The following is a 24,246-nucleotide window of genomic DNA, read 5'->3' on the forward strand; positions in this document are numbered from 1 at the left end:
CCAGGCCACCCCTGGACACTTGCTGGGGCTCCACACATGGCTGCCCGGACCCACCCGTTGGGAGGAAGACAGGGGTGTGGCCTGGGGGCACCTGTCCCTGGCTCCTGGGGGCCCTTGGCCCAGGCCCGTCCTGGAGCTTGTCCTCCGTGCCGGGAAAAGGCTGGATGAAGCAAGACCTAAGCCCTCCCCAGCCCCCAACTCCAACATGTTCTCACCCTCAGCACTGTTGACGTTTTGGGTGAGTCATTCTTCGCGGGGGCGCTGTCCACACACTGTAGGCGGCGGAGCGGCATCCCTGGCCTCCCCTTGCTAGATGCAGTGTCACCCCACCCCCACAGCCAGTCACCAAACCACCCCCGATTGAGACCCACGATCCCCCAGCCACCGTGGATGGCTTTGCCAGCTCCTGGGTGCGCCGCCCTCCCTGTGGGCGGGGGGGGTCCTGCCCCATGCCGAGTCCTGGGAGCATTGGGAGTTCTTGTTTCACCCCAAACATCCCACAGGGGCGTACCTCTACCTGGAAGGGCGCCACTACAGATCCATCACCTCCCACTGTGCCCGGAGTTCAGCCGCACAGGACGGGTCGGGTGTTGCTCCTGTGCCTGCTGGGACAGAGCACTACACACTGAGGGCCTTCAGACAACAGACACCCTCGCTGCAGTGCCTCCCAGCTGCATCCCCAGAGCAAGATAACGGTGTCCCTGCACTCCTGACTCACCCTCTGCCATCCCTGGGACCCTCACCGCCCCCTGGAGCCTGTTAACCACTGTGAGCTGATGGGTCCCTGCCCAGGCTCTAGCCCAGGTTTCTGGACCGTCAGACTCACATACCCACTCATCCACCCACCCACTCACCTCCCACCTCCAGAGCACCTGGGATCCACAGGCATCTCGGACTCAACACACCAAACCAGAAGCCAGCTCTGAGGTAGCCGGAAGTTCTCCGGTGCCCCCCTCTCCCCCCTCCATGATAGTCACCCAGTCCCCTCCCTCCATCTGTGTGGCTTGGCCTTGGTTCCATCTCTTTGTCCGTTTCTGCCTCCTTGCCGCTGCCACAGCCTCGATCCACTTCCTACTCGTGACAGTGATGAGCCTTGGAAAATGCATACCTGATCCTGCCATGAGGCCACACAGAGCCCTCCTTGGCTCCTGGGTGCCCGTGGAGGAAGCCCATTCCTCTCGCTCCCTGCTCATCCCACCCTAGGTTACTTGCTCGGCCCCTGCCCACATCCCTCCTGGACCACAAGCAATGCCAACCAAGATGCATTCCCAGCCCAGTTAGCGACTCTTACAGCCTCTTTAAACAGAGGAAATCAAAGCGGTATCTTCAAAATAACATTCACATCAATATAGATCAGCCCCCACAGAATATAGCTAAAGCAGGGCTCAGAGGAAAATATATTGCCTTAAATAGTTACATTAATAATAATCAAAACAAATAAAGTATCTAACATATGAAGTTAGTAAAAGAACAATCAGAACAGTAAGGAAGGCAAAAGGAAGAATTTAGTAACAACTGAAGCAGAAATTGATAAATTTGAAGTCAGAAGAACAGATCTTTGAAAAAGATATAATATATAAGCTATTAGCTAGCCAATTAGTAAAAATGAAGGACGTGTAAATACACACAAAAAAGAAATGAGAACAGGGAAATAACCTAAGCTATAGAGGAAGTTAGAAGTACTAGAAAAGATTACTCATTTTAATAAAAATAAATTTGGAAACTTGACAAAATAAATTACTTTCTAGGATGATATAAGTAGAACTGCGATACTTAACACATACTAAAAACATTGCCACTTATCTGAAATTCAGATTTAATTGGCAGGCTTTATTTTTATTTGCTAAATCTGGCAAGCTTAAGTATAAATGACAAACGGGTCCAAGAAAGAGCAAAGGTCTAGACATGTCAATGATCGCCAAAAAAACTGAGAACGTGGCAGGAACACTGGCCTACCACAAATGCCCTTCTGGAAAGTTTCCCAGGCGAAGTGTGTCCTGCCATTAGGATCAGAGGCCTCTCTTGCCAGTTAAGCCGCCACAGTGTAGAGCGAGGAGGAACATTTCCACATTCACTTTATGAAGTCAGCATAGGACTAGCCCCAAACTTGGCAAAGCACACCAAAGACCAATTGTGTTCGGGAAACTCAACACAAAACTCCTCAAACAAATACAAGGAAGACTCCAAGCAACACATTCAAAAGGACAGGGTGTCCGGGTGGGGCCGACACCAGTACTGCTGGGAATGTCCATGAGAGGGACCTGTACTCCTCCTCTTTCACCAGAGGAGAAAAATCACAGAGTTCTCTCATGGAGAGGCATTTGACAAAATTCAACACTCATTCTTGATTTAAAAAAAAAAAAAAAAAAAAACCCCACAGACAAAACAACAACAAAACACTGAATAAAATGGAAATAAATGGATATTCCCTTAACATGAATAAATATCTCAAAACAACAGTAACATCTGTTGGACAATGACCATGGCTCCGTGCTACTCTATTGCTTTACATGTATTAATTCACGTAATTCTCCCTAATGAAAGGGAGCTATGATGAGCCCCATCTTACAATGAGAATACTGACGTACTAAAGCTCCCAGGGCCCTGTGGAGTAAGTGCCAGAGGTGGAAACTGGGGAGACAGATGGAGAAAATGAGTCTTGACCCCTACCTCATACCATATACAGAAATTAATTCGAGATGAATCTTAGGCCTAAATGGGAAAACTAAAATAAATGCCTGGGCAACCAGTCCAGAATCATTTATTACAAAGACCTTCATTTTCCTCATTGAATTACATCAGTGCTTTTGTGAAACAAACAAAAAAAACTCAAGTAAACCAAGCCATCAGATTTTAAAACACACTGTAAACATACAGTAGATTAAAACAGCATATGAATAAACCTCAGAAATCAATCAACCACAACACAAAGTTCACAAAGAAATGCAAATATATGGGAATTTTGTCTGCTAAAAGAGCATTTCAAAGCAGTAGGAAAAAGATGAATTGCTAACAATCAGTATTAGAACAAGTGGGTAGCCACCTGGAAAACAGTAAAGTGGGACCCTGGCCTTTTATTTATACCAAATTAAATGCCAGTTGGACCAAAGATTTAACAGTTAAAAATAAAACCATACAGGGCTTCCCTGGTGGTGCAGTGGTTGAGAATCTGCCTGCTAATGCAGGGCACACGGGTTCGAGCCCTGGTCTGGGAAGATCCCACATGCCGCGGAGCAACTAGGCCCGTGAGCCACAACTACTGAGCCTGCGCGTCTGGAGCCTGTGCTCCGCAACAAGAGAGGCCGCGATAGTGAGAGGCCCGCGCACCGCGATGAAGAGTGGCCCCCGCTTGCCACAACTAGAGAAAGCCCTCACACGGAAACGAAGACCCAACACAGCCATAAATAAATAAATAAATAAATAAATAAAGTGAAACCTTAAAAAAAACCATACAAATATTGTAAAAAAATGAGAGAAAATTTTATTTATGTTCTTAGAAAGGGGAAGTCCTTATTTAGGCATGACATAAAATCAGGAAGCCATATTAAAGGGACTTCCCTGGTGGTCCAGTGGGTAAGACTCCACACTCCCAATGCAGGGGGCCTGGGTTCGATCCCTGGTCGGGGAACTAGATCCCGCTTGCTGCAACTAATAGTTCGCGTGAGGCAACTAAAGATCCCGCGTGCCACAACTAAGACCTGGCGCAGCCTAAATTAATTAAAAAAAAAAAGAAGCCATACTAAGGAAAGGATAAATTGGGACTTCCCTGGCAGTTCAGTGGTTAAGACTCTGCCCTTCCAATGCAGGGGGCAGGTTTGATCCCTGGTCGGGGAACTAAGATCACACATGCCATGCGGCGTGGCCAAAAAATTAAAAAAAAAAAAAAGGATAAATTTGAACATATAAAAATTTAAAATTTTGATGTGAAAAATATTTCAAAAGACCAATGAAAACCTTGCAGAAAGACAGTTTCAATACGTGATCTGGGGCTGGTTACTTTAATATTTAAATATTTAATATCAAAGACCAAGTATCCATTAGAAAGATGCACAGGGATATGACTCATTAGACCACAGAAAGAGAACTACAAATCGCCATTTCAACATATAAAAAATTGCTCAACCTCACTGATAAATGCGCCAATTAAAAAAACAATGAGATCCACAGGGACAAAGCAAATGGCTCCAGCCCAAAGGCTTCCTCTGTGAACGCTTCCAAACACTGATGGAACAAAAATCACCAGTCTTACACAAACTCTTCCCGAGAACAGAACAGAGAAAACATTGCCCAACTTTTAATAAGGCCAGCATAATCCTGAGAGCAAAACCTGACAAAGAAACTTCATGAAAGAAAAGTAGAGGGTGATTTCATTCATGCACAGAGATGCAAAATTCCTAAATGAAATCTGAGCAAGCCAAATTCATATATATAAATTCATCACTACCAATTTGGGTTTATTCTGGGAATGCATGATTGGTTGAACATTACAAAATCAAGAAATGCAATTCACTGTATTAACATACTAATAGAATAAAGAAGAAAAATCATTCCACATCTCAATAAATGCAGAAAAGCATTTGATAAAATTTGCCAACTTTCACAATAAAAATTCTCAGTAACTAGAAATAGAAGAAAACTTCCTTAATTTTATAAGTTGCGGCTACAAAACCCTACAGTAAACATCATACTTCATGGTAAAACATACAAGCCTTCCTTTTGAGATTGAGACCAATTCCTTTTGAGATGGAAACATGCATTGCTAGCTTTCATCATTTCCTTTCCATACTGAAAGAGAAGTCCTTGCCAGGGCAATAAGGTGAGAAAAACGAACAAAAGGTATAATTGGAAAGGAGGACATAAAACTGTCAATATTTGTAGATACTTAACAGGTAAACTGTTAGAAATAAGTCAATTGAACAAGATCACTGGAATCAAGGAAAATATACAAAAATCACTGATATTTCTACATCATTCATAAATAGAAAACACTTTTTTGAACTGAAATCACTTACAATAGCATTAAAAAAAAAAAAATCCACGCCTAGAAGTAAAACTAACAAGTATGCAAGACCTCTACACTGAACACTGCAAAATATAACTGAAGAATTTGAAGAAAACAAATAAATGGAGGATTATACTACATTCATGGACTAGAAGGCTTAGTGCTGTGAAGATGCCAATTCTCCCCACATTCACCTATAAATCCAATGCAATCCTAAAAAAAATCCTCACAGGTTTGTGTGTGTGTATGTGTGTGTGTGTGTGGAAATTGGCAAGCTGATTCTAAAATTCATATGGAAACACCAAGGACCAGGACTAGCCCAGGCAATCTTGAGGAAGAACATGAAGGAGAGGGACTTCCCTGGTGGTCCAGTGGTTAAGACTCCGAGCTTCCGATGCAAGAGGCCTGGGTTTGATCCCTGGTCAGGGAACTAGATCCCGCATGCCACAACTAAAGACCCCACGTGCTGCAGCTAAAGAAAAAGATCCTGCATGCCACAACAAAGATCCTGCATACTGCAGCTAAGACCCGGTGCAGCCAAATAAATAAATAAAAATAAAATAAAATATATTATAAAATAAATAAAATATTAATAGGCAGAAGACCTAAATAGACATTTCTCCAAAGAAGACATACAGACGGCCACGAAGCACATGAAAAGATGCTCAACATCACTAATTATTAGAGAAATGCAAATCAAAACTACAATGAGGTATCACCTCACACCAGTTAGAATGGGCATCATCAGAAAATCTACAAACAACAAATGCTGGAGAGGGTGTGGAGAAAAGGGAACCCTCTTGCACTGTTGGTGGGAATGTAAATTGATACAGCCACTATGGAGAACAATATGGAGGTTCCTTAAAAAACTAAAAATAGAATTACCATATGACCCAGCAATCCCACTACTGGGCATATACCCAGAGAAAACCGTAATTCAAAAAGACACATGCACCCGAATGTTCACTGCAGCACTATTTACAATAGCCAGGTCATGGAAGCAACCTAAATGCCCATCAACAGACGAATGGATAAAGAAGTTGTGGTACATATATACAATGGAATATTACTCAGCCATAAAAAGGAACGAAATTGAGTCATTTGTTGAGAAGTGGATGGATCTAGAGACTGTCATACAGAGTGAAGTCAGAAAGAGTAAAACAAATATCGTATATTAACGCATGTATGTGGAACCTAGAAAAATGGTACAGATGAGCCGGTTTGCAGGGCAGAAGTTGAGACACAGATGTAGAGAATGGACATATGGACACCAAGGGGGGAAAACTGCGGTGGGGTGGGGATGGTGGTGTGCTGAATTGGGCGATTGGGATTGACATGTATACACTGATGTGTATAAAATTGATGCCTGGGCTTCCCTGGTGGCGCAGTGGTTGAGAATCTGCCTGCTAATGCAGGGGACACGGGTTCGAGCCCTGGTCTGGGAAGATCCCACATGCCGCGGGGCGACTAGGCCCGTGAGCCACAACTACTGAGCCTGCGCGTCTGGAGCCTGTGCTCCGCAACGGGAGAAGCCGCGATAGTGAGAGGCCCACGCACCGCGATGAAGAGTGGCCCCCGCTCGCCGCAACTAGAGGAAGCCCTCGCACAGAAACAAAGACCCAACACAGCCATAAATAAATAAATAAATTAATTAATTAAATTAAAATTGATGCCTAATGAGAACCTGCAGTATAAACAAACAAACAAACAAAACAACTAATACTAAACTTTCATTGGGTTATTTGTATGGAATTATGTTAATATAAATGTTTCAGACATTACATGAAATTTCTAAAAATCTTATATTTGTATTTGTGTGGAAATATGTATGGAAATATGTTAATATAAATGTTTCAGACATTATATGAAATTTCTAAAAATCTTATATTTGTATTTGTATGGAAATATGTATGGAAATATGTTAATATAAATGTTTCAGACATTACATGAAATTTCTAAAAATCTTATATGTTCTGGTATAATGTTATAAGTAATAATCCTAGTTATTACTTTAAAATGTATAGCTCAGAAATAATTAATTTTCTTGTCAACTGCATTATTATGAGCTTTCATCAAATCTTTAACAGTGGTCATTTTTAAGTCTTTTGTCATTTACAGACAGTTCTGGGTGTACTCTGATGCTTTTGCAAATATGTTCCTATAAAAGGCTTTCATCTTCAAGAAATTCATGGAAAAAACTCTGACAAGTACAGGTTTCTGGTAACTGACTGTACTGCTGAACTGAATGAATAAGCATTTTCAGAACTCTAATGAAAAACAGATGAACTCATAAAAGTGCTAACAAAAGATCAAGATGAAAAAAAAATCAATTACATGGGACTGAGTGAACTGATGAGGATGAGTATAATTTTTGTGACTTTCTGTCTGAATTAAAAAAAAAAAAATCCCACAAGGACTCAGAGGCAAAGAATATACAAATCAATTTTCACTGCAAAGTAAAGGAGCTGTTACAGTGGAGGATTGCTGGACTGAATGTCAATATTATGACATAGTATGAGTGTGTTTCATGTTTGGTAATTGCAATCATTGTTGCTTTTGTTGTGGTCATCCATGTACAATGCTTGGTGTCAGTCTATTTATCTCTTGTAAAAATAAAATACAGTGTGTGTGTGTGAAAAAAAAAAAAAGACTAAACTCAAGTGATCATGGGAACTGCTCCATAAAAAAAAAAAAAAAAAAAAAAAGGAAAGATATGGCCAATTAAAAAAAAAAAAGAACATAAAGGAGGACTCACATTACCAGATGTCAGGAACAAGCTATGGTAATAAAGGCAATTTGGTATTGGTGCAAAAATAAACTGGGCAGGGCTTCCCTGGTGGTGCAGTGTTTAAGAATCCACCTGCCAATGCAGAGGACACAGGTTCGATCCCTGGTCCAGGAGGATCCCACATGCCATGGAGCAACTAAGCCCATGCGTCACAACTACTGAGCCTGTGCTCTAGAGCCCACGAGCCACAACAATTGAGCCCATACACCACAACTACTTAAGCCCATGTGCCTAGAGCCCATGTTCCGCAACAAGAGAAGCAACCACAATGAGATGCCCGCTTACCGCAAAGAAGCGTAGCCCCTGCTCACCGAAACTAGCGAAAGCCCGCGCAGCAATGAAAACCCAATGCAGCCAAAAATAAATAAATAAAATAAATTTTTTAAAAAATCTATCAAAAATAAACTGGGCAATGGGACAGAACAGAAAGTCACCTGACCTCTGACAGAGGAGACACAGCAGTGCAATGAGAAAGGAATGCTGTTTCAATAAACAGTGCTGAGTCAATCAGATAGCCAGATGAAAAATGTGTATCCTGACTCCTACCTCACACCATGCACAAAAATCATTCCAGATGGCTGGCAGATCTAATTATGAAATATCACACAATAACACTTTTATAGGAAAATACAGAACAGCTTTGTGACTTGGGAGAAGGCACGTGTTTCTTAAACAGGACACAAAAAGTACTAACTGTAAAAGAAAAAAATGGATAAACTGACCTATATAAAAATTAAGAACTTCTGTTCAACAAAAGACATTAAAATAGTGAAAAGGCAACCCATGGAATACGAGAGTATCTGCAGTGCTTATATCTGACAATAAACTCTTACCCAGAATAAAGAACTCCTACAAATCAATTAGAGAGCTCCAGATAACCTGACGGAAAATGGGCAAAAGACTTGAACACACCTCATAAAAGAGGAGCTCTGGATGGCCAATGAACATACAAAGAAATGCACAGCTTCACTAGTTGTCAAAAAAAAAATGCAAAATAAATCCACAATATGCTACCACTATATACCCATCAGAATAGCCAAAATTCAAGAGACCAACAATGCCAAGTGTTGGCAAAAATATGGCAAAATGGGGACTTCCCTTGCAGTCCAGTGGTTAAGACTCCACACTTCCACTGCAGGAGGCATGGATTTGACCCCTGGTTGGGGAACTAAGATCCCACACTAACATTCCACTTCTATAAACGAAGTACAAATACAGAGGTTATTTAAAAATATATATATATATATGGCAAAATGGAATTGCCATTCGCCACCAGTGGGAACATCAACTGGTAAAACTACTTTGGAAAACCAGTATTACCACAGTATAAAACTACCACACTCCTACCTCATGCCCAGCAATGCTACTCCTAGGAACTTACCCAATATAAATGCATATGTCTGTAACTGACCAGGACCCTATGGGGCCTTCCTGGAATAGACCCTGCCCCCTCCAATGTCCTCCGCCTGCCTCTCTGTCTATAGAAAAACTTTAGTCTCCAAGGCCTTCCCTGAGTTCCAGAGAATACATTTAATCAGAGAAGTGACAAATGCAGAAAGAAAGGAGAATAGCCAAGCAAGACAAAATAATAATAGTTTAGCCATTAAACAAAGTCAAGGACCTTCAGCTCCTCCTCAAGGGCTACAGGTAATATTCTGAGCTATGTCCTTTGAGCCATTTTGCAGATACTGAAACCCCCACCAGGTGGAAGAAGTTAACTGCATGCTGCCCACTAGCACATAGACCCCAGACCAATTGGAACCAGAAGGATGACGATGTTGACTCCCAATTACCTCACCACCAACCCATCAGAAAAATGCCCACGACCTGACCACGCACCCTGAAACCTCCCTCCCTCACCCTGTCTTTAAAACCTTTCCCTGAGGGACTTCCCTGGTGGTGCAGTGGATAAGACTCCGCACTCCCAATGCAGGGGACCCAGGTTCAATCCCTGGTCAGGGAACTAGATCCCACATGCATGCTGCAACTAAGAGTCTGCATGCCACAACTAAGGAGTCCATGTGTTGCAACTAAGGAGCTGGCAAACGGCAACCAAAACCTGGTGCAACCAAATAAATAAATTAATAATAAAATAAAACCTTTCCCTGAAAGCCATCAGGGAGTTTGGGCCTTCTGAGCATTAGCTACCTGGACTCCTTGCTTGGTCTTGCAATAAACGCTGCACTTTCCTTCAGCACAACTTGGTGTCAGTAGGTTGGCTTTACTGCACGAAGGCGAGCAGACCCACGTTTGGTTCGGTAACACATCTGTGCATCAAAAGACACATACAAGAATGTTTATAGCACTAGCCATTATAGCTCCAAACTGAAAACCACCCCAAAGCGCCTCAACAGGAAAATGGTTAAACAAATTCATTAGCTGAAATAACACTCAGAAAAAATAAAAAACTCAAAGCAGAACACCTCAACATGGATGAATCTCATAAACATAATATGCACAAGCAGCTAGATGCAAAGAGCGTCGACTCTAGGATTCCACCTGTGTGAAGGACAAACCAGGCAGAACTCGCCTATGGGGTGAGAAATTGGTGGTTGAGCTGAGGAGGAGGGAGAGGACAGTGTCTGATAGAGAAAATGTTAGGGGTGACCAGAGTGGTGGTTCACTGGGCATGTTCACAAGCTGTACCCTGAGCAGTGCACTCTCTTGCTTACAACTTATACTTTATTTAGCAGAGTTCCATCAGAGAAGCAGGGCCCACACCATGGGAATTGGGCAAGGGGTCCCTGTAAGGCTACTGTCTCCCATGGGATGCTGCAGCCTGAGGTCCATGTGGCAGAGTCAGGAGGCAAGATGGATGGAAAGTGGAGGGAGGACCCAGAGCTGACTGGAGCCCATGAGGATGGGCTGAAGCCCACATCCCTTCTTGTTGCCAAGGGCGACAAAGGTTTCTTGCAGCAGCTGGACCGCTTTGTCACACACCTGACCCAGGAGAATGGATTGAGGGTGGACTGGGAGGAGGTGGAGTAGTTGCCTGGATTCCGCTGGTGCTGATGAGCTGGGTCAGCAGGCGTGCCACAAGGAGTGTGACCTACAAAAGAGGTTGCCAATTCCCTTCCGCCCTCCCAATCCTGCGCAGGAATCTCTCTTGTGGTCCTAACCCAAAACACATTGGGAAGGGAATTCCGGGAAAGCCAGTCAGCCTGACGGAGGCCCCACAGTGTGTTTCACTAACTGACAAAGAGCAAAAAATCTGAAGGCTCCTTATGCTGATGAGGGTGTAGGGGGCCCAGCAATCGCGTAGGTTGGTGGTGAGTGTCAGCAGGTACAACTCTAGGAGGAAAACAAATGTGTCGTTTAACCAGTCCATCGGACTTCCTTGGTGGCGCAGTGGTTAGGAATCCGGCGGCCAGTGCAGGGGACACAGGTTCAAGCCCTGGTCTGGAAAGATCCCACATGCCGCGGAGCAATTAGGCCCGTGTGCCACAACTACTGAGCCCGTGTGCCTAGAGCCTGTGCTCCACAACCAGAGAAGCCACCGCAATGAGAAGTCCACGCACCGCAACGAAGAGCAGCCCCCACTCGCCACAACTAGAGAAAGCCAGGGCGCAGCAACAAAGACCCAACACAGCCAAAAATAAATAATATAAATAAACAAATTTAAAAAAAAAACAGAAAAAAAAACCAGCCCATCATCTTGTGTGACTTTCCCCTACAGGTGAACCTGAACTTACTTACCAAGCACAACAGCGTTTGAAGAAGCAAAAGGCTGTCCACCACCTGGGGAATGACTAAGTAAATTCCTCTGTTTGAGTTTTTAAATTTTCTAATTGTAGTAAAATACAAATAACAGGGCTTCCCTGGTGGCGCAGTGGTTGAGAGTCTGCCTGCCAATGCAGGGACATGGGTTCGAACCCTGGGCTGGGAAGATCCCACATGCCGCGGAGCAACTAGGCCCGTGAGCCACAGCTGCTGAGCCTGCGCGTCTGGAGCCTGTGCTCCGCAACAAGAGAGGCCGCGACAGTGAAAGGCCCACGCACCGCAATGAAGAGTGGCCCCCACTTGCCACAACTAGAGAAAGCCCTCGCACAGAAACGAAGACCCAACACAGCTAAAAAAAAAAAAAAAAAAAAAAAAAAAAAAAATTCAGTGTTGTAATTCTAAAAAAAAATACAAATAACACAGGACTTCCCTGGTGGCTCAGTGGTTAAGAATCTGCCTGCCAATGCAGGGGACATGGGTTCGAGCCCTGATCTGGGAAGATCCCACACGCCGCAGAGCAACTAAGCCCGTGCGCCACAACTACTGAGCCTGTGCTCTAGAGCCCGCGTGCCACAACTACTGAACCCACATGCCACAACTACTGAAGCCCACGTGCCTAGAGCCCATGCTCCATAACAAGAGAAGCCACCGCAATGAGAGGCCCGCGGACCACAACGAAGAGTAGCCCCCGCTCGCCGCAACTACAGAAAGCCCGTGCGCAGCAATGAAGACCCAACGCAGCCAAAAACATATAAATAAAATAAATTTAAAAAAAAAACAAATAACAAAACCTTTACCGTCTTAACCATTTCTAAGGGTCCAGCGCAGTGGCATTAAGTACATTCACATAGTTGCACAACCATCACCACCACCCATCTCGACCTTTTCATCTTCCCAAACTGAAACTGTCCCCATTAATTGACAGCTCCCAGGAGTTACCTGGTGGTCTGGTAGTTAGAATTTGGTGCTTTCACTGCCATGGCCCAGGTTCAATCCCTGGTCAGGGAACTTGCCAAAAACAACAGCTCCCCATTTCCCCTCCGCAGCCCCTGGCAACCTCTACTCTACCCTCTGTCTCTATGAATTTGCTCTAGGGACCTCATGTAAGTGGAATCATGCAGTATTTGTCCTTTTGTGTCTGGCTTATTTCACTTAGCATAATGTCCTCAAGGTTCATCCATGTTGTAGCAGTGGTCAGAATGTCCTTCCTTTTTATGACCCGATAATATTCCATTGTACAGATAGACCACATTTGTTTATCTATTCACCTGTTGATGGACACTTAAGTTGCCTCCACCTTTTGGCTATTGTGAATAACGCTGCTATGAACATTGCAAGATCCATTGAATTTTTTAAAACCTTTTGCACATAGTATTTATCTTCAACACTAATGAAAAACATAAGGCCATCTTTTCACATCTCTGCCTGTTGTGTATAGTTCAGGGGACCAATTGCTGCAACACATAGACCCCAAAATGTACTATGGCTTACTCACAAGGGAAGTTTATTTTTTGTTCCCAAAGCAGTACTGGATGGGTGAACAGGTGGGGATGGGGAGATCCTTCCACGTGCTGGGGACCCAGGTTGGCATGGCTTCCAGTCACCTGTGCATCATCGGGAGCATGGGGAAGGGCCTGCAGGGGGTTGCCTGTGGAGGTGTTAAGGACCAGCCCTGGAATTGCCCCACCCGCTCCTGCTAGAAACCAGTCACATGACTGCACCAACTGCAAAGGGTGCTGGGGAATGTAGTCCAGTGCTTTCAGAAGGGCACCCAGACTGTGTGGCTGCAGAGTATCTACTGGACCTCACTTCTCTAATGGCTTCTGTCCTCTAAAATTCAGCTGGAGCCAGACTCCTCCAAGAAGCACCCACCTGGCCTCCTGCTCCCACAATGCACTACACCGATCACACCCTCCTCCAGAGCAACGTGGACCATGGGGACAGGGGTCTCCCAGCAGAGGCCTGGCCCGGGGCAGGGACTCGGTCACCTGGGGCTGTGTGGGAGGAAGCAGCCTGGTGGAGGGGTCCCTACTCCCCACATTGGTCCCTTCCCCCCACATCAGCCCCTTCCCACTGTTCAGCCAACAGGAGGCCCAAGTGGGAGGCTGGAGGGGAAGTGGTGCTTCCCCTCCTCGGGAGGCTAGAGGCCTCTGTTGGTGGGGCAATTGCCTCTGTGGTGAGGGCCCCACGCAACCACATGGTTCTCACTTTCTTGGGGACCTGGCCTGGCTCCTTGGCCTCCCCCACCCTTTGTCCCTCACTGGCTCCTATTTCACTTCCCAGCTCTCCCATTACCTGCATTTCCAAGTCCCTGGATTACTATCCTCCAAACCCCAACTAGTACAAGGGACAGGGGACTGGCCGCTGGGTTCTGGTGCTGTCACTCCCTAGGGCTGCGGTTTGGGGAGACCACCTCTCTGAGGCCAGGGTGACTACTGTTTATGTTTCTAGGGAGTCTATGCCCAGCTCTGGGATCTTGTGCCCTCACACAGGCCCTGCAGCACCCCAGACTCCCAACGGGCCCCTGGGAAAACCCCTGCCAGGTGTTGGGGCTTCCCAGCCTGGCCGGCCCCTGGCACTGGGAAGGCCTGACGTCTGGGGCCAGGGCCACGATGGATCCCTTCTCCTGCCAGGGCAGCTCCAGGGCCTGCCTTAGAGGGACAAGAGTAGGGTAGGGAGCCTGAGGGAGGCCATGCTTTATTTTCAGGATGAAGCCTGACAGGGGAGGCACCTCTGCTGCTGCCCTCCATGTTACTCCTCAGACCTGAGTGCACTGCCCATCCTCTGAGCCTTTGCCCAGGCTATTCCTCTACCTGGAAAGCCCTCTGACCAATCACACCTCTGAGGCCAGTCTGGAAGCAGTGACGCTGCCCCTGCCCTCCTGCCCTGACCAGGAACCTGACCCTCACCCACTGTCAAGGGCCTGGCCCGACCTGGCTCGGCAAGGGAGGCACTGGGGCTCAGGTTGGTGGGAGGCCAGCCCTGCCTTACCTCATCTGCAGAGAGGAAAGTACCTGCCCAGGGGCCAAAGGGTGGGCCCTCAGCCCCCCTGTCCTGAGCTGGAAGCCCAGAGGTTGGGGGGAGGTGGGTGGGGTCTGGAAGGACAAGAAGCACTGACCCCAGCCGCCTCCACCAGAGTCTCCTCGGCACCACCCCCAGGACTCCCACCCCCCCAATCTCGTCTTAGCTCTGTTCAAATGTGCCCCACTGTGCACACTCCAGGAATCCCTGCAGATGGGATCTGCCACTGCCCCTGCCCACCCCTCTGCCAAAGGTGAGGCTGAGGAGGTAGGGAGGCCTGGCCTCGATCCGAATGGTCAGTGCCAGCTGGACGACCTTGGGCAACCCATGCAACCTCTGAGACTGGAGGATGACTCGAGGCCCCCCCAGATGAGGGAGACGACCCATGCAACCTCTGAGACTGGGGGATGACTCGAGGCCCCCCCCCCAGATGAGGGAGATAAAGAGGTGGGCCTGCATGAACCTTGGCCGAGGTTGTGACCACAAGCCTGCTGGCCCAGCTGCACTGCTCTCCCTGATGGCCTGGCTCCCTGTGTAGCCTCCGCCTCCACTGTTCTTACCCTCTGCTGCCCCCACGTGGCCACTCTTGGTGCTGAGGTGAGGGGGCTCCACTCACAGCCTCCCACCCAGGGCTCCAGATCTCGTGGGCAACCCCCTGCCCCTCACTCCTCTCAGGCAGAGCTGCCCGCCCTGGCCAGGGGGCGCCAACCTCCAACCCCACACTCCCTGGTGCTTTCTCCATCTAACACCTATGATGCAAAGCTGACCCCATCCTACCCTGCCCAGGCCTGCCCACAAGCCCCATTCAGCACCCTTGCTACAAACGGGGCAGCGGTGGCATGAGGCCTGGGCCCTGTACTAGCTTCTGGACACTCCTGGACAAAGGGCTCCGGGACCGGGACCAGTTGGGCATCGCATTACCAGACTGCCTCTGGGGCTGTGACAGGGCAGGGTGGGGGGCCCAGGGCCAGGCTGCCAGCTTGCTTGTTCCCTACACTTGGGGAGGGTGGGCCGCCCAGCCCTGTTCTTTCTCTTGAGTGCCCAGCGTAGCACCCCATGGAGAACCCTTCCCCTCCCCACCACAACGTGGTCATTGTTCTAGATCCCACTTTACAGATGGAGAGACAGAGGTTGGGGAGAGACCGGTCCCAGGTGACCTGCCAGTGGACGAAGGCCTCAGACCCAGGTTGCTCTGGGTGCTGTGGACCGCACAGGGCAACAGTGGGACTCCCCGGAACCGAGGCACAGCACGAGCATCAGGACACCAGGAAAGGGGCACCAAAGGCTTGTTTCCTCCCCCAACAGGCAGGGAGGGGTGTTTCAGGAGATGTTCCAGAGACAGAATTACAAGCCTGGAGCTTAGAGGATGACTCTCCACACCCAAGTCTGGACCCACCTACAGTCTCAGGCCAGGCCCAGGGTCTGGGAATCAAGGCAGCTCGGCCCTGGGGCTCCCTGTTGGGGCACCAGGACTCAGTATACTGGGAATCAGCATCATGGGCACGGGATCTGAGGTACTGGCCTTTGCATATCAGGTGCTGGAGTATTAGGGCTCGGGAGACAGGCCTCAGAATTCAAGGGTACGGAGTCTCGGGCCTGGGGAATTAAGAGTCAGGGGTATGGGGGGAACAGAGCCTCGGGAACTCCACAGTGACCACTCAAGGTCCGGGTCTTTGGTGACAGAGCAGGGCACCGGGCTTTAAAGGCTCAGGTTCAGGTGTCCGTGTCCCAGGTGTATGGTGGTAGGGATTTGTGGATCCAAGTACTGGGGTGCACGTTCTTGGGAGTTTGGGAGGCTGGTCTTTGGCCCCGGGGAGGTTCTGTGTGCCCTGTGCCGCCGGCCAAGCGTGCTTTCCTCAGGGTCGCGAACCCCAGACGGCCCTGCAACAGAGACTGGATCTAGAGCAGGCCCAGTGGTCCCACCCGCGCCCCGGGGCGCCAGGAGAGCCTAGGAGGGTCGGATGGGGGTCTGGGAGGGCGGAGGGGTCTCACGTGTTGCTCTTCCTGCGGCGTAGGAGCACGTAGACGAGCGCGACGAGAACCACCACCGCCAGGCCTCCAAAGATGACGCCCAGCAGCACTGCGTAACTCCGTCCTGGAGAGGCGGCAGGGCGTAAGGCGCACTCGTGCGGGGCACGGCGTAAGGCGCACTCGTGCGGGGCACGTAAGCGGGGCGGGCGCGTGGGCGGGGGAATGCTGGGGGCAGGCCGAGAGCTGGTGGGAGGGGCCGGTAGGTGGGCGGGGCAGCCTCACCTGGCTGGCAAGTCGGGGTGGGCCGGGACCAGGTGCCATCAGCCTGGCAGGTGCTGGCCTCGGCCCCGGCCAGGCTGTAGCCGCTGTCGCAGTGGAAGTGGACAGTGGAGCCCACCAGGTACCTCATGCCCTCCTTGTGCCCATTGGAGGGCGGGGCCAGCCAGCCACAGGACACCACTGGGGCAGGGGTGGGGCACAGACGACAGGCCTGAGCTGCTGACCACAGCCACCAGCCTGGGGGGCCGTGTCCCAGCGCCCAGTGCCCGCCGCCCTCACCCACTGCCGCCCTCACCGGGCTGCAGGCTCTGCGCGCGAAGCAGGTGCTGCCTGTGGACCAACCGCGTGGCGTTGCCCACACTCAGGCTCCCGGTGGCCGCCACGTCGAAGTTGCAGAAATTGTTGTCCCCACACAGTTTGGCCACCTCACTCGCCTGGCTGGGGCTGGAGGTGGTCTCCTCGGGGAAGAGGGGCAGGAAATTGGGGTCATGCTTGGGCCGGAGCAGGAAGTTTTCCACCAGGAACTTGGAGTCGTAGGTGAGCAGGGAGGAGGCGTTCTCCACAGCCCCTGGGGAGACAGCAGCAGGCCTGGCTGGTGGGAGGGCCTGGGGGTTCCCCCCCACCTCCACTGAGCACCCCCCAGCATGGTGCTCCCTCCCCTCCAGCCTGTGGTCACTCACAGTCAGCCCCAAACTGGAACAGTTCTCGGGAACTGGCACTGGGGGGCAGGACCTGGCCGCTGCGCAGGGTGAAGTCGTCTGAGGGGTTGTCATTGAGTGTCCCAAGGAGGCCTCGTGTGTGGGTCAAGAACTTATTGGGCAGCAGGACCACCACACTCAGGAACGGACCCTGGACGCTGACCTCCAGGCCGGCCCCTGATGACAGCATGACTGATACTCTGTCCCCAGCAGCTACTGACAGGAACATGCCTGGACACAGGGGGAGCTGGGGTCAGGGCTGCCCCTGCGGGCACCTTGCCGTGACCCCAGAGCCCCGGGATGCATGGGCCGGCACCCATGGGCTCAGGGGCAGGGGAGGGCATCCCCAGGGCCCAGCCTGCTATGACACTCCACCACCCCGGGCGGTGGATCTGAGGTGCCCAGGCCCTAAAGGGAGCCCCCATACCAGGGCCGTGCGTGGAGGTTGCCTGTCGGCCCTCACACCCTGACTCCACCTCCCCATCTGCGCCCTGGACACCTCCGCCTGCTTTCTGCCAGGGCCAGAGAGAGGTGTGGAGGCCCCGGTGGGGAGGGCAGGGGAGTGGGGCCCCCACCATCCCACTCACCCTTCAGGTCCATCCATCTTTGCTCCTTGAAGCTGAGCACCTCCTGGTTCAGCAGCACCTGCAGGGCCCCAGCCCCATCCCTCAGCCGGACCTCTACCACATCTGAGTTGCCCTCCTGGACAGCCACAGCAGTCAGCCCTGTGCCTCGGTCCTGAGAGCCTGGGATGATGGGTGCAAAATGGGGTCCACTCGGCTCAGCCTCCCCCTCCCCAGGGATGACCCTGAGCCACCCAGAGCCTCAGGGCCCAGCCTCACCCTCGGGCGTCATCCTGGTCTGGGCCCGCGCCTGCACCCTCAGGTCGGTCCCAGAGGCCTCCAGCAGCACGTACTCGCCGCGTCCGTTGAATGTGAAGTTGGTGCCATCAAAGGTGACAAAGTGTGGGTCCCCGAAAGTGGAGGCTGTGGAGAGCGGAGGGTCAGGTAGGTTGCCCTGGCCCCGCCCTGCCTGGGGCCCCGCCCTGGCCAGCACCTGCCCAGGCAGCACCCACCCAGGCGCGGGGGCTGGTAGCTGCGGCAGTCACTGGAGGGCCGCCTCTGCATATAGCGGGAGCACTCGGGCGCCCAGAGGCAGCAGTAGTAGAAGCTGATGACATCGTAGATCCAGTGGGAGAGGCCCGGCACGCGGGGCGGCACGCGGTATGGGGGTGCGCCCCAGTCGTGGCCGCGGTCCGGGGTGCTGCCACTGGTGGAGTCGGCTGTCAGGAGCTGTGTGCCCGCCGCCGTGTAGCAGCACTGCTGACCTGAGCCATATAGGGGGCTGGGGGCACAGACAGGTCAGGGCCGCCTTGGCATCCTGCCCCCAGCCCCCACCCCGCACCCTGCCCACCGTCTCTGGGCTCACCTGGCTTGCACGGAGCGAACGCAGTGCACAGCCCCTGGGTGATAGGTGCACACGCTGCCATGCTCGATGTCACAGCCGTAGTCCGCCTGCAGAGCGGCTGGTTGCTGTCCCCTGCACTGGCTTTGGGCTCTGTCATCCCCTCCCTGGGAGCCAACCCCTCTGGGGCCCTGGGCCCTCAGACCCCAACCTTACCTCCCAGGTCTCTACCTGCCTCCCCCTGCACTGCCTTGGGCGGCACAGCTGTGTGCCTAGTGGGGGCAGCTGGCCCCGCCTGTCCCCTCGCTCCCTACTGGGCCCTGACTGGGGGGGGCTCACTTGGAAGCGCCCAGAGTCAGCCTGGGCCTGGGCCAGGGTGCAGGGGCAGTCAGGCAGCTCCTCCAGGAAGTTGGGCAGCTGGTCCTCCAGTTCCTCCCAGGCCAGGCACTGAGCTCGGGCCCAGGCCACAGGGTCTGCCCGGAAGTCATCGCCCAGGTGCCAGGCCAGCGCATGCTCGTTGCTCCAGAGTGCGTGCACGTCCCTATGGGGACACACGCACACTAGGGGCCACCCTTCCTGCCCTCAGCCCTGGCTCCCCGTCCAGCGTGGGGGCAGCAGGCAGACAGGCCCCAGCCCATCTTCTGCAGGGAGGCCCTTACTTCTCCCCTGCGTGGTGTTTGCTGTTGACAATGCGAAGGGCACCCACTTTCCACCTCTGGTAGTTCTGAGGTGCAGGTTTTGGTGTGAAGGTGAAGGAGCCAGAGTTGGTGATGTTTGTGGCCAAGGAGTACAGGTACGACCACGCTGCCGTCCACTCCTGGGAGTACGGCTTCCCTGGGGGAGAGAAGGCCTTGTCAGCCCCCGGGCCTGTCCGAGGAACCCCGAGGCATGGGGTGGGGGGGTGGGACGCCGGTCTTTGGTGCTCAGAGCAGCCTGGTAGATGGACAGAAGGGTGGACAGATGACCACCATAGGAGGCCCTGCCCTGCTTGGGGAGGGAGCCAGGCCCAGGGCCGGCCAGCCATCCAGGGACTCAGAGAGGATGGGGCAGAGCAAGCCTTTTCTGTTTCCAGGATAAGCCTTGTATCAGGGAGCGGAGAATGGCCACACCTCCTCCTAGAGCTGGTACCCAAACAGCCAGGGCTCCCCAGCTTCCCTGTGCTGCTCCAGCCAGTTCCCCTTTCTTGCCTGCACTCTTCCCACTAGAAATCCCCACCTGGATTCCCCCCACCTGGAATCCCCTTTCTCCCATCTCTGCAAGCCCCAAACTCCTGACCCCACCAGGCCCCACAGAGGCAGCCTAGGGTTACTCTGCTGGCCTCACCTGTCTCCTCGTAGCCCCACAGCTCTATGGTGATGGAGTTCGTGGGCAGAGCCAAGGTGTTCCAGGTCAGGGTGAGGTTACCCTGGGTGCTGGCAGTGCCGTAGTATTGCCAGCGGGTCTCGTTCACCAGCTGGCTCTTTTCGGACTCTGACACTTTGCTGGGGTGCACTGGGCAGGGGGCAGGGGGCGAGGGTGAGGGGTGAGTGAAGGCCCGGGGCCCAGGGGGTCCAGGGGAAGAGGCCCGGGGCTCTTAGAGCTGTAGGGACCTCCCAAGGACAAAGCACAGCAGTCCCTCGGGAGCGATGCTCTCCCCCTGGTGGCAGGAAAGGGCAGGAACTGGGAGAGGCAGGGCCCTGCCCCCACCCATAACCAGGCCTCTGTCCTCCACCTGGCTGCTCCCCTCCCCTGGCTGGCCGAGAGCCACACTCCCTCTGGGCTGGAACTCCTGCATGGGTGCCAGCGGCGGGGAAAGGAGCTTGGGGAGCCTGCACCCAGGGAGTCGGGCGGGCCTCCAGAGGGACTGGTTCACCCAGAGTGGGCGAGCCAGGTGTACATAGATTAGTGCCAGGGAAAGTCCCTGTGAGGGGCCTGGGCCCGGGAGGGTGCGGCCTGGTGCCTCCGGTCTGGACCAGCATGTTGGGGCTCACCAGCCAGCCAGGTGCCTGAGCGTGGGAAGGAGCAGCCATTGTCCATGGAGAGCGTGAAGGGGATGCGGCCGGTCTCATAGAGCAAGGGTGACACACAGTGCACTCGTCCCGAGGAGTCCACGAAGCCACGGGTCTGGATGCTCTCCTTAAATCTGTGAGGGTGGAGGAGGCAGGAGAAGCTGGGCCAGTGTGGGCTGACCTCTCTGAGGCTCCCAGCCTCCTCCCTGGGGAACCCATCCGGCCAGACGTCCCAGTCCTCTGTCCCGGGGGCCCCACCCAACCAGCCAGTGGGTCTGGGCCCCAGCGTGCACAGAGCCCTCGGGCCTCCCACCTGCAGATCACGCTGTCATTGGGGTTGGACCAGTTGAGATGCTGCACCACAAAATCCTTGCCACCCATGATGGAGCCCGAGTAGGGCAAGATCTCCAGGCAGAAGTCCCGAATGTCCGAGCAGCAGCTGGCCAGGCCGAAGCAGGTCGGGTGGCAGGAGCACGGCCCATCCTGGACTCCACAACGGTGGGAGCAGCTCCCCTGGGCACCTGGAGGAGAGGGCCCTGAGTGCCCAGCCTGGCCACCCCATGTACAGGGCCCACATCTCTTTCCCCCTGGAGCTTGTTAGAAGCACCCCCAGGAGAAAGCTGACCAGGAATTGCACTGACCACCACGTGGACCCAGTGGAAACCCATAGGGCCCATGGGGTGGGGTAACTCCTAGTCCAGTTGGCCTGAATGACTGGCTAGAATGAGGGGAGATTTGGGGAAATGTGTCCAGACATAAAACTTTTTGGGAGGAGCCCCTGGGCAGACTGACCCTTAGCTAACAAGTCCCGTACCTGACGGCGTCCTCAGATGGCTACACGTGCCTGACCCCTTGACATGGGCCGGGGACCTGTCTCCACTCCTAAAGCATCAATGGACCGGCAGCCTGGAGAAGAACCATGCTGGCTTGCCCGATCTGGGGTCTGGGATATGGCTACTAAGAGTCCCATTGGAGGCCCACTAGGGGCTGGCGCCCAGGCCGAGTTTGCCCCATCTCACTCCGCTGGGCAGTGCAGGCTCACCGGTTACGGCCCCACCCTCGGGGGAGAAGGCCAGGGGTTCTCCCCTCCGTTTAGGGGAGAGGAGGGACAGTTCCAGCAGAGGACCCAGCCAGGCCAGGAGAGGGGACAGGGTGGTTTGGTGGGGGGCTGTGGGCACCCATCGCCCTGGAGCTGGCCTGGCTGCGCAGATTGGAGGGTAGAGACTGGGGTGGGGTGCAGGCCCGTCCCATCTGGCCCTTCCCTGCCATCCCCCAAAGGGGCCGGTCAAGGGTCAGGCTTGGGCCTGAGCCACCACTGCGGGCCCTACTTCACCCAGCACAGGGCCTGGCACTCAATAAATATTTATTGACCAAGACTGTGATGGCTTGAGGGGGTGGGGAAGGAGGCCCAGTGATGACTGTAAGTGAGATAAGTGGAAGGAAGGTGTTGGTGCTTCCCTGAGATGGGAGATAGGCCGGGGAGGGGGCTGGGGAGCTGGCAAAAACTAGCGCAGGCCAGCCCAGCCCGGGGGCCAGGGTCCTGGCTCTGGAGTGCGTGGCCTTCCCCTAGACTTTCTCGGGTTCAGCCCACCCTGAGAAGGACCCAGAATCCTGCCTCTGGCCAGGCAGGGGGCCCAGTGGGGTTGGGGGCTCCTCCATGTACAAACACACCGTCCATCGGGGCTCGAGGTGCAGGCCAAGGGCTTTCCTGAGCTCACCACCCCCTGGCCACCTCCCTCCCAGCCCGCCACCGCCTTCTGGCTCCCAGCCAGCTTAGGGTAGGCATGGCCCAGACCCCCCCATCCCTACCAGCAGCCCCTTGACCCTGGGCTCCCCAGAATTTCTTCTTAGCACCCCCAGTATGGTCACAGATGGCCCGACGGATGGACAGAGGCTGAGCCCAGGGAAGTTCTGCCCCGGGTCTGACTACAGCGGGCAGATGGACAGACAGACGGGGGACAGAAGGGCAGCGTGTGGGCGTACCTGCTGCAGGCCGGGGGCCTGGGCCGGGGGCTGTCACCAGCAGCAGCAGGGCCCAGGGCAGGAGAGACAGCTTCATGGTGCCTGCCTGTGTCTGCAGCCAGAGCAGCAGTGGCTGGGAGGTGGCGGCGGCTCACTCCCCACGGCCTGGCCCTGCCCCACGCTGCTGCCCCACCCCACCCGGGTCCCCTCTCAAAGTCCACAGGTGTCCTATGCGCTAGCAGGGCCCTACTTGCCCAGTTAGCACATTCCTGGCCCGCGACTCGGGGAGGGGGCCCACGTCCTGAAGCCGGATGTCCGGAGGCTGCAGCTCAGACCCTGGATCCCACCCCCGGGCCTGCTCTGGGGAGCCAGGCCAGGCTCCTGAAGGGGATGGGATGCTGCAGTGGGGATGAGGCAGGGTTGTCCTTGCAATCCCAGGATTCCAGCCCCTGGGGTCCCAGGCCACAGGCCTGGCACCTCAGCTTCCCTGCAGGGAGCAGGGGGTCCCAGTTCCTCCCCACAGCCAGGTGGGGTAAGGGAGCAAGTGACTTCCTGCTGGTGCCTGCTGCTGGCCGGCTGTGTGGGCGCTGGGGGAGGGCTCCCTCTCAGGAAGGGTGGGAGCTGTCAGACACAGCTCCGTGGGGATCCCCCTTGGAGGGAGGAGGGAAGAGGGAGGGAGGGAGGAGGGAGGAGGGGAAGAGGGAGGGAGGGAGGAGGGAGGGAGGGAGGGAGGAGGGAGGAGGGGAGGGAGGAGGGGAAGGGGGAGGGAGGAGGGGAAGGGGGAAGGGGGAGGGGAAAGGGGAAGGAGGAGGGGAAGGGAGAGTGGGGGAGGAGAAGGAGGAGGCAGGAGGTGAAGGGGGAGAGGGGGAGGGGAAGGGAGGGGGGGAGGGGAAGGGGGGAGGGGAAGGAGGAGGGAGGGGCCTAGCCTCAGGCAAATTAACCCTGGGGGTGGGGTGGGAGCTGAGGCCAGGACCCTGGTATCCCCTTGGCCTGGCTCTCTGGGCCCCTGGGTCAGTCTGAGGGCTCCAGAGGTGCTTCCACCTTGGGCTGGCGACCAGGAAAGGAGCCGCCCGGCCCCACCCGCCCCTGCCCTTTCACTCTCGATATTTGCATAATCTCTTCTTTGTATACCTTCCTCCTATTCATGCAGGTGAGGAGACTGAGGCCCAGACAGGTAGGGGGCAGTTAAGTCACCGGGGGGAGAGGCAGGCGTCTTCTGGGAGCCTCCAAGGTCAGGGTATGGGGGGAACCCAGGCCTAGGACTCACTTGGGCTCTGCCACCTGGGCCCGGGGTCTGGACAGGCAGACAGTGGCGGTTTCTCAAGATGTCTGGAGACAGGGTCCTGGACCCCTCAGGGAACTGAAGGTAGCGGGGCACAGGCTTTGGCCACATGACCGGCCTTGGCAGCGGGG

At 53.4% G+C, this 24,246-nt stretch overlaps 1 protein-coding gene across 2 annotated transcripts in view; it reads right to left on the reverse strand.

The window, feature by feature from the left end:
• SUSD2 (sushi domain containing 2) overlaps nt 1-22,971 on the reverse strand; it is a 28,262-nt gene extending 5,291 nt beyond the window's left edge. Inside the window, exons 1-15 of one of the 2 annotated variants that reach the window (XR_005022614.1) lie at nt 22,855-22,971; nt 21,185-21,392; nt 20,854-21,005; nt 20,207-20,374; nt 19,543-19,717; nt 19,223-19,424; nt 18,908-18,993; nt 18,555-18,823; nt 18,322-18,465; nt 18,067-18,225; nt 17,462-17,710; nt 17,077-17,349; nt 16,785-16,961; nt 16,524-16,626; nt 9,939-10,057 (exon numbers count right to left, since the gene is read on the reverse strand). Coding sequence is in view for 1 of the 2 variants with exons in the window: in XM_036874727.1 (XP_036730622.1) it covers nt 16,388-16,412; nt 16,524-16,626; nt 16,785-16,961; nt 17,077-17,349; nt 17,462-17,710; nt 18,067-18,225; nt 18,322-18,465; nt 18,555-18,823; nt 18,908-18,993; nt 19,223-19,424; nt 19,543-19,717; nt 20,207-20,374; nt 20,854-21,005; nt 21,185-21,392; nt 22,855-22,930 (2,466 nt within the window). In the remaining variant the exon portion in view is untranslated. Of the gene's footprint in view, nt 1-9,938; nt 10,058-15,801; nt 16,413-16,523; nt 16,627-16,784; nt 16,962-17,076; nt 17,350-17,461; nt 17,711-18,066; nt 18,226-18,321; nt 18,466-18,554; nt 18,824-18,907; nt 18,994-19,222; nt 19,425-19,542; nt 19,718-20,206; nt 20,375-20,853; nt 21,006-21,184; nt 21,393-22,854 lie in introns of those variants that run through there. The other variant, XM_036874727.1, reaches the window with a different exon arrangement.
• Nucleotides 22,972-24,246: the final 1,275 nt, after the last annotated feature.

Source organism: Balaenoptera musculus, chromosome 14 (assembly GCF_009873245.2).
Source record: "Balaenoptera musculus isolate JJ_BM4_2016_0621 chromosome 14, mBalMus1.pri.v3, whole genome shotgun sequence".
In the NCBI taxonomy this organism is placed as follows: domain Eukaryota; kingdom Metazoa; phylum Chordata; class Mammalia; order Artiodactyla; family Balaenopteridae; genus Balaenoptera; species Balaenoptera musculus.